At 40.2% G+C, this 10,251-nt stretch overlaps 1 protein-coding gene across 3 annotated transcripts in view; it reads right to left on the reverse strand.

Annotated features, from left to right (window-relative positions):
* The window catches only part of RIPK1 (receptor interacting serine/threonine kinase 1), a 39,356-nt gene extending 30,215 nt beyond the window's left edge, over positions 1 to 9,141 (reverse strand). The window contains exons 1-2 of one of the 3 annotated variants that reach the window (XM_036026584.1): positions 8,954 to 9,141; positions 328 to 548 (exon numbers count right to left, since the gene is read on the reverse strand). In XM_036026584.1, the coding sequence (XP_035882477.1) occupies positions 328 to 479 (152 nt within the window). In that variant the 5' untranslated portion in view covers positions 480 to 548; positions 8,954 to 9,141. Of the gene's footprint in view, positions 1 to 327; positions 549 to 8,754; positions 8,922 to 8,953 lie in introns of those variants that run through there. The other 2 variants (XM_028513436.2, XM_028513435.2) reach the window with 2 other exon arrangements.
* Positions 9,142 to 10,251: the final 1,110 nt, after the last annotated feature.

Below are 10,251 nucleotides of genomic sequence, written 5' to 3' on the forward strand. Positions count from 1 at the left end.
GCGAAGCAAATCTATCTCACTCATCCGTCCCATTTCCTTTTCATTGCCTTCCTCATCACCCTTGGTCTCCTTCCCTTCATTTCTCTTTCATTATTTACCAGCTGTAAACTTTTCATTAGCCAGCCTCAGAATCCTTATTGGCCATATAGGGATAACAACCACCTTTCAGGGTTATTTGACATGAAGCCCATATATTGACAATTACTCCATAGTCTGCCTCATTCTAAAACCTGTGCCATCCTTTTCCACTACCCACTCCTGCAACTCCACAAACACTGCTTCCTACCACCAGCCCGCAATTTGTCCACCTCCCTGTTCCCAACTCACTCCATGCACTTCGGCCCTGTGTACACCTTTTTCAGTATTACGAGTCCATGGGATCTGTGTAAACACAAAGACACCTGTCCGAAGCCCCCGCTGTCTAGAGGCTCCGTCTCCAGGAAGTCACTGGATTTCATCTTAATATCATCCAAGGACATGTCTGGTTTCCTTCCAAATGCTCCAAATATTTGAAAATACACCACGTTTTTTCACCTCAGAGCTGTTCCCTGTAATGAAAACAAGAAAAGATCTCAGTGCAACAAATTAATTATTCAAAAAATAAAGTATACCTTTATTTTTTGAGGATAGACTCATAGTCTCTATGATGAACTTTTTTTCATATTTCTAAGAATTACAGAAGACAACAATTTTTATTCCTTAGACCTTCATCTCTGGCAACACAGAGGACTAGAAAATTTTGAAAGTCCTCCTACTACAAAGGACTTATATATGTTGGGAAACATAACACAAACACCTATTCCAATGCACAGCTAGTTTCAGCAGAAAGGACAAGCAGCACCGGGACTGAAAACAAACAGGGTGCTAGCCACAGGGCCATGGCCCATGTGGAAGCTGCTATGGACTGAATGTTTGTGTCCATCCCCAAATTCGTCTGTTGAAGTCCTATCTCCAATGTAGTTGTATTAGGATGTGGGGCCTTTGGAAGATAATTAGTTATGAAGTTGGAGTCCTCCAGGATGACATTAGAGTCCTTAGAAAAGACAGAGTTTTTCTCTCTTTACCATGTGAGGATATCATGAGGGGGTGTCTAGGAAGTGAGTCCCAGCCACACATGAATCTGCTGGCACCCTGATGGTGGACTTCTCAGCTTCCAGAACTGTGAGAATTGTCCACTGTTTAAGCCACCCAGTCTGTAATTTGTTATAGCAGCTGAGTGATAAGACAGTGGCTCTCTGGGGTACTCCTAACCTTGCTACACAGAGGTCAGAGTTTAAAGCCCAGACAAGGACAAGAGCTGAGACCAGGAAATGCAAGAGGGTTGAAAGAAAGATTCCCCCCTTAATGTGACACTCCTCAATGTGCTACCCTACCCTTCAATGAAAGGATGGACTAGAAAAAAGCAGTCCACTAGTACAGAAACTTGTCTTAGACTGGGTATAAGATATAAAAAAATGTCTCTGTAAATTAATAACCTTGGGCCTATCCTTAGATAGATTTGAACCTTGAATCTAGAGATCTCTTATAACTAAGATCCCCCAAACTAAGAACTTTTACATATAAAGTGATCACAGACTAATGGCATCCCTGGATTATAAGGCTAAAGCAAACAAAACTCAATCAAGCCAGGTCACACAAAATTCCCAGAAATAAAGAACTAAGTTAACATGAGCTCCCTTTCTAAAATTATAATACAAAAGAAAAAGTTCATTATAAACGAGACTCAGTGGATACAAGAAAGAGCAATGTTAGGCACCAAAGAACTTCAGGTAATTAAACCGCAGAATAGCCTTACATTGATTACGAACAACAACACAAAATTTAAAGAATATAAAAGGAACAATACACTATGTCAAAAGAACAGGAAGATGTAAAAATGATGAGAATTTGGAGAATTTGTACATCAGTACTATGAAATATAGAATGTATACAATCTCAAAAGAGAACTATTTGCTTGCTACATTTTTCTCTGCTTTCATTCATTCAGTTTTCCTAAACTGAAATGATGAATAAAAATCCATGGGGTAGCACAATGAGATACTACTACACACCTACCAGAATATTCTAAATTGAAAAGGCTGACACCACCAAATACTGGCGATGGTATGATACAACCAGAATTCCCATACATTGTCGGTGGGAGTATAAATTTGTACAGCTACTTTGGGAAAAGATCTGACAGTTTCCTATAAAATTAAACACATACCTACACTATTACCCAACAATTCCAATGCCAAGAGAAATAAAAGCATTTGTCCCAAAAAAACTTGTGCAATGTTCACAGCTGATTTATTTGTAATAACTCCAAAATGGAGACAGGTGTCCATCAATAAGAGAATGGGTAAAACAAACAAAGAAAAAAACCTGTAGTATATTCATACAACGGAATACTACCCAGCAATAAAAAGAAATGAACTACTAATAATACGCGCAACAATGTGAGTCACAAAAACATTGTGCTAAGTAAAGTAAGCCTTATACAAAAGAATATATACTATATAACTCAATTTATATGAAGTTCTGGAACAGTCAAACTAATCTGTGTTGTTAAAGGAATGCTGGTTGCCTGGGAACAAGGTAAGGATTGACTGCAATGAGGCATAGGGGAGCTTTCTAGGGGAAAGGTAAAATTCTAGCATCTCAGTGGGGGATTAGGGTTATACAGGCTTAAGTATTTGTCAATATTCAGTAGGCAATACTCAAGAATTAAATTTAAAAAATTAAATTTTACATCAAAAGAAAAATCTGTAAACATACTGAACTCTAGTTAGTGATATGCATGCTGAAATATTTAGGGGGAAGTATACTGCTATCTCTGATGTACTTTGCAGATAGACTGGTGAATAGAAAAAGGGATAAGTGATGGGTGGTTATCTGATAAAGTAAGCAGTGTAAAATAGCATAGAAGGTGGATATATGTGAGTTCACTGTAAAAACTTTTTAACTTTGCACTTTGAAATTTTTTATAATAAAATGTTGGGGGTAGTTTTAAAAAGTGAAAGTACCTGGAAAAGTCTCTGAAAACGCCTAGGATGATAGCAGTCTGGGCAGCTGGGCTCAGGTAACCAATGTTCACCTGTACAAAGGCTGTGGTGGGCCCTGCCACCCTGACCATGGGCACCTATGGGAACAGGCCCTTCTTTCTCTTGTATGAGCTCTAGCCCTATAATTTATTAGCCCTGTGCCCTGGGTACTTTACAGAAGCCTCAATTTTCTCATTTTGAAAAGGGAATAATGACTGCCTCATTGGACCAGGAAGTATTATATGAAAAAAGAATATTTGAAAACACATTTGTTGCCTGTTTTATGGCTCTGGCTACCGCTGGCCCAGCCACCCACATTCATCCACATTTACTAGACTTTGAGAGTCGCAAGGTGCCGCTGGGATCACTCTGCTCAACAGTTCTCCTGACCAACCCTCGTGAGAATGAGTGGGGTTGGAGGGTGTAAAAATAAAACATATTTTAGCATTTATTTTAGGCCTCCTTTTCCATTTCCTATAGATTCTCTGCAGCATACAAAACCCATCTTATGAGGGTAATTTACCCCAGTCTCCCCTTGCAACCTCTTTAGGGTGCATTCTCCTGGCCAGATGCTGCTCATCCTTTGGCATATTTTCAGGGAAGCCATCCTAAGTCTTTCCATTATATATTCACAGCATCCTTGAAACAGGTAAGTCAGATGTAATTTGAGAATTTTTTAAAATTAAGCTCACAGAAGGCAGGAAACTCCTGCACAGTATCTCCAGTGCCTGGCACACAACCTGACACATGGTAGTTGATCATTAAATGAACTTTTAAAAGAACTATTTAATTGTCCCAAAATGAAGGGCACACTTAAATGAATTATAGCATATTCATAAAATGGAATATATGGTCATTCAAAATTGTAGTCTGTAAGTTACATACAGATATACGCAAAAAAATGACATAGTAAAAGATACCAAAATGTTTGCAAGGATTATATATGGATGGCAGGATGATTTTTACTTTCTTTACATTTGTATTAGATTCCATACATTTTCTGCAATAAACACAATTACATTCATAATAAAAATTATTTTAAAAATTCAAATCCTCATTTGAGGATGTTTATTGATTTTATGTGCATTTTAAATATATGTTATTGAAACACTATTACAATGGTCCCATTTATTTTCTCCCCTTTATTCCCCTCTGCCCTATACCCCCTGCTCCCACTTGCATTCCCCCACCTTAGTTCATGTCCATGAGTCATACATGTAAGTTCTTTGGCTTCTCCATTTCCTATACTATTTTTAACTTCCCACTGTCTATTCTGTGCCCACCTATTATGCTTCTTATTCTCTGTACATTTTCCCCCCATTCTCCCCTTTCCTCTCCCCAATGATAACCCTCCAGATGATCTCCATTTCTGTGATTCTGTTCCTGTTCTAGTTGTTTGCTTAGTTTTTGTTTTTTAGGTCCAGATGTTGATAGTTGTGAGTTTACTGTCATTCTACTATTCATAGTTTTTGCTCTTCTTCTACTTCTTAGGTAAGTACCTTTAACATTTCATATAATAAGGGCTTGGTGATGATGAACTCCTTTAACCTGACTTTATCTGGGAAGCACTTTATCTGCCCTTCCATTCTAAATGAAAGCTTTGCTGGATAGAGCAATCTTGGATGTAAGTCTTTGCCTTTCATGATTCAGAATACTTCTTTCCAGCCCCTTCTTGCCTGCAAGGTCTCTTTTGAGAAATCAGCTGAGTCTTATGGGAACTCCTTTGAAGGTAACTCTCTGCTTTTCTCTTGCTGTTTTTAAAACTCTCTCTTTATCTTTAATCTTGGGTAATGTAATTATGATGTGCCTTGGTGTGTGCTTCCTTGGGTCCAAGTTGTTTAGGACTCTCTGAGCTTCCTGGACTTTCTGGAAGTCTATTTCCTTTTCCAGATTGGGGAAGTTCTCCTTCATTATTTTTACAAATAACTTTTCAGTTTCTTGCTCTTCCTTTTTTCCTTCTGGCACCCTATGATTCGGATGTTGGAATGTTAAAGATGTCCCGGAGATTCCTAAGCCTCTCTTGAGAATATTTATTAATTTTAGAGAGAGGAAGGGGGAGAGAAAGCAAACCAAAACCTTTTGGTGCATGGGATGATGTTCCAACCAAATGAGCCACCCAGGTAAGGCTAAAATTTATTTTTTAAAGGAAATAATGCTTTCACTAACAAGTTCTTTATTCTTAGGAATCAAATTAGAGATGCTGATAAAGATTATGTACATACAATGATGTCCCCAGTAACATTACAAAGAGCAAAAAACATATAGAACAATTTACACATCTAGAGGAGAGAATAAGTTTTGGCCCATCCATACTCTGAAATATATCTATCAGGTTTCAGAAATGATGCTATATGTGAACGTTTAAAAAACATTTAAAAATACTCACAGAATAAAGAAACAGAAGGAATTACAACCATGCTCTGAAATATGCCCATTTGGGTATAAAACTTCAATTTTATGAATTATATTTGGGATCTCCCCTTCTGTCCAGGTTTTGCCTTAAATTTGCCAAGACAACTAAGATTTAAAGTGCCTTCAGCAAGCATGATAGAACTCAGGTGGCCTCCAGGTGGGTCTGCAGCACTTTATGAAGTGTTTCCCATCCTAAGTCAATTCTCCTTACAGTCTTGCAGTTTGCTGGTTCAGTTTAGTCTTTCTTAATCTTATGAATCTTTTTGATTGTTTCAAATGATTTCTTTTTTTCACTCTTTTCCCCATGAAAAATTCAACTTTAGAAGCACTGAATATCTTACGAAGGTCTTGTGAATCTAAACAGGTAGAAACCACATTATAGAGCCATGTTACACAATAATCAATGAAAGCACACTGGCCTATTATATCATGTAATAACACCCGATTTCAGCTAATTGTGTCCATTTCAATGGGATAAATGGATATTAATTCACAGACACAGAGAAGCAAGTCCCACCCCCCAAATTGACTAAAAATTCCAAGAAACTCCACAAATTATCTATAAGGCAGAGTGAACCTATATATCAAAATATTCAGCTCTATATCAAAATATGTTTGTCAATTATACTTCAATAAAACTGAGGAAAAATACAAATAACATAATTAATACACCCCAAATAGGCAGAATTAATTTATGATATTAACAGTCAGAGTAGTGGTTACTGCTAGGTGGAGACAGGAGGTAGTGAATGAGAGGAAGCATGGGGGTGGGTTTCAGGAGTGATAGCAATGTTCTAATTCTTAAGCTGGGTAATGTTTACTTTGTAATACTACATAGAGCTGTATAGTTATGATCTGTGCACTTTTCTCTATATGTTATACATAAATAAAAAAGTTTTTTAAAAGGATTTAAAAATATTCATATTTATCTTTCATAGGTAGGGGACAATTTTTTTCAATTCAATGATGACCATAAGGAGCCTGACAAAAATGTTGGTTGCCTACCTGTTATTACCACCTGCCCCCTTTCCCTGCTAATAGGACTCTGATTTTACTCATGTATCTAATGTGGACTTCTCTAAAGTTTTTTGGGTTATACAGCTTGATGCTTTTGTTTATACAACTTGATAAACAAGAGCTCTGAACAAAGAAGACCCAAATGATGAACAAGAGACAAGACTGAAAGAGTTTAACTGCATTATCTTGTACATGAGCGTGTTATGATCCTGTGAGGTTTCAGTCTCATCATTGCAATTTACAAATAAAGAAACTAAAATTTGGAGTTAAATGATTCACCTAAAGTGGCAGCTCCCGGAAGAAGCCTTTGACTCTCTACTCAAACTTCCACTATTAATTCACCAACACATGCTACTTTGTGTATATAACAAACAATAATCTATGTTAAAATAATATGCAAAGACCTAATTTGATAGTCCTGCTTACCTATATTAAATGAGTATGCTACAATCAGAAACATGAGGAATGTACAGCCTAAATTTTTAAAAACATGAAAATATATGGTTCAAAATCAATATTCTAAGGTTAATACAATAATTTTTTCCAGATTATAATATTCAACCAAAGCATGGGAAGGTACATTTTTCAAATTCCCATATCATATTGGTGGTATTAACATGTTATGGATTAATAAGCCCCAAATAATAGCTTGGAATTTTGGAAGTTGGTATTTTAAGAATTTTTATCAATTTTGCCCTGACTGGTGTGTAGGTGGGTTGGGCATTCTTCCTCTAACAGAAAGGTCATCAGTTAAATTCCAGGTCAGGGCACATGCCTAGGTTGTGGGCCAAGTCCTCAGTTACGGGCATGTGAGAGGCAAAGTGAGCAGTGTTTCTCTTACACATCAATGTTTCTCTCCCTCTCTTTCTCTCTCCCTTCCCTCTCTCTATAAATAAGTATTTTTTAAAAAGAGTTTCTATTAATTCCTATTAATATTTACAATGCTGAAAGTAGAATATATGTCTAGTGGTCAACATAGTGCAGACTGAGGAAAATGAAAATTAATCTTTATTGCTGTATTATCAGTAACAATAATGAAATGCCCTAAATTTTAAAGGCTTAGTCTTCACTTTCTGTTTAGAAGAGCTGCAGTTTTCCACATTTCTATGATCACAATTTCCTCCTTACTCTACCATCAGCCAGGTGGTTATAAGACGCAAAACAAGTACTATTATGTCACTCTACATTCCAAAGTTCATTCTGAGCCTTGATTTCTTCAAGTGTAAAACAGGGAAGAAAAGATTTCCACAAAGTTGGTAGAGTATAAGTCTCAGGCTTTGTCCAAAATAAACAAGAGTTCTCAGCAAGGAAGAGACAAACCATCAAGATAGAAATAAATGAACACCCCCCCCCCCAACACACACACACAAACACACAAACACTCCTTGTGGGTTTTTGGCAAATGCTTAGAGGGATGGAGCTAATTATACTCTTTCAAAACCCTGAAGAGATTCCGTAGCACTTCATAGAAGCAAATGCCAATGACCACTGAAGAAGCCTGCTAGGGTTCTTCATTTGTCCCTTTTGTCAGTGTGGCTGTTGACCCTTCTTTCCCATTTGCTAGTACACGTCTAAGATTATGTGGAAATGTTTTTTATTGTGTTTGCAACGCGCAGCAGCCGCAACTGCCACAAACTGGTCCTCTCAAGGGTTCGAAGTCCCAGCCAGAGACACCTACTAACCTATTAATGCAACGACTGTAACTTACTGAAACTACAGTGAAGGCCTACCATCCCTACCAAAATAACAAAAACGAAGGGTGTGTTCCAACGTCACACTGCTACCTTGGCCCCAGGACAGGTATCCGCTTCAGTACGGATTTACACCTAAAGCTCTGACCAGCAGGAGAGCGGCTGAGCCTAGGACACTTAGAAATTCTGCGCCGGACTTTCGGGTACTTCCGCGGAGGATTCTAACACTAGATACTCGTTCCTCTTTCCTTTTGTCCTCCCAGCTCGCTTTGAAACAGAGTAAAGCCAGAGTCCTTTGACTGAAAGATCTCTGGGAATTTTAAGACAGTACAAACCCCATCGGTCTAGTCCTCCCGAGCAGAAAGGATAAGGGGGGCAATCCGACCCAGCACCCAATTTCCAAGAATACAGGCTCTCAGTGGAACTATCAGGAAAGCCGCGGGCCCCGCCCACCGCGTAACTGGCCACTCGCCGCCCGCCTTGGGGCACGCAGTCTCCGCCCTCCGCCTACACGCCGACCCGGAAGCCCCGCCCCCGCCTGGAAGCTGAGTCCGGAGAACTTCGCGGTTGCAGTTACCGTCCTCGCGCAGACGCACCCAGGAGTTGCTTACTTTCGTTTCTGCGGCAAACTTCCTCAGGTCCGGATGAGGAAAGAAACAGCTGTGGAGATCAGGAATTACTCCGACTTCGCGATAGCCTCTTAGTGGTAGACTGCGGAAGGACGCCTGGGCCTGACGGACAGTCAAAAGGGACCCAGGTCCCCTGGTTCGAGGAGACCAGACCGCATTGGCCGCGCCACCCTGCGCTCACCGCGCCCGGTTCCGTGGGACCCGCGGCGCTGCGCGCGTCCAGCCGGGCAGCCCGCGCTCCCTCGCCTCCGTGGGACAGCGCGCTCGGCACTTGGAGGTGTGAGTTGGGACCGCCGCGCTGGGGAGGTCGGGTCCGCTGTTCGTGCCTTCAGTGCGTCGACTGAGTGAGCTCAGGGCTGGCGGCGAGCCGCGGGGCGTGGACTCCTCGCTCTGCCTCCACCCCCTGCCCCTGCGGAGGAGGAGGACCGAGAGAGCGCCCGCCCTTCGGCCGGAGGGACCTGTACCCAGAGGTCTGTCAGTCAAAGCATCCTAGCGTTACGCTGTTTGAAAGACCATTGGGAGATCAGAAGGAAAGCGGAAATGTTACCTGGTCTTGGAAACCTTCTCCACGAGGGAAATGCAGCTTGGCCTAGTGAAAGGCGCAGGATGGGTTCCCAGGGGGTGAGAAATCTGAGCTCTTCGTTTAGCAGCCCTAGGCCCTTAGGCAAATTACCATTCTCTTATCTCTTCACCTGTAAGTTGAGGATATTAAAGTCTCTTTGGGGCTGTAGAAGGAGAAACGTGATATTATTGTACAGTCCTTTAAAATGGTAATTGGAAGTCTCCAGCAAAATGGAAAATGTTTGCTGTGGTATTATATTAAAAAGCAAATTATACACACTGCAATGATTACATATTGTAAAAATGTATATTCAAGTGAATGAGAAGCTACAAACTGGAAGTATTTGCAAAAGACATACCTGATGAAGATTGTTACTCAGAATACCGTACATTTGACCCTTAACAACTTTGCTTTGTGCTGTGTGCATTTACTAATATGGGGATTTTAAAAATCTGTTTTTAAGTGGACCCACGCAGCTCAAACCCACTTGTTCAAGGGTCAACTGTATTTTCATGTTTGGAGGGCCAACTTAAGTTATACCCAGGTTTTCGACTGTTTCGATGGTGGGTGTCCCAGCACCCATGCCTGTTGTTTTAGGGTCAACTGTATACTAAAAACTCTTAAAACTCAACAATTAAGAAAAGGAACAACCTAGCCCTGGCTGGTGTAGCTCAGTGGATTGAGCACAGGCCTGTGAACTAAAGGGTTGCTGGTTGGATTCCCATTCAGGGCACATGCCTGGGTTGCAGGCCAGGTCCCCAGTAGGTCGTGTGGGACAGGCAATGAGACATTGATGTTTCTCTCTCTCTCTCTTCTTTCTCCCTCCTTTCCCCTTTTTCTAAAATTAAATAAGTAAAATCTTTTTTTTTAAAAAAAGGAACAACCTAATGAGAAAATGGGCAAAAGATCTAAATAGA

Source organism: Phyllostomus discolor, chromosome 5 (assembly GCF_004126475.2).
Source record: "Phyllostomus discolor isolate MPI-MPIP mPhyDis1 chromosome 5, mPhyDis1.pri.v3, whole genome shotgun sequence".
Classification (NCBI taxonomy): domain Eukaryota; kingdom Metazoa; phylum Chordata; class Mammalia; order Chiroptera; family Phyllostomidae; genus Phyllostomus; species Phyllostomus discolor.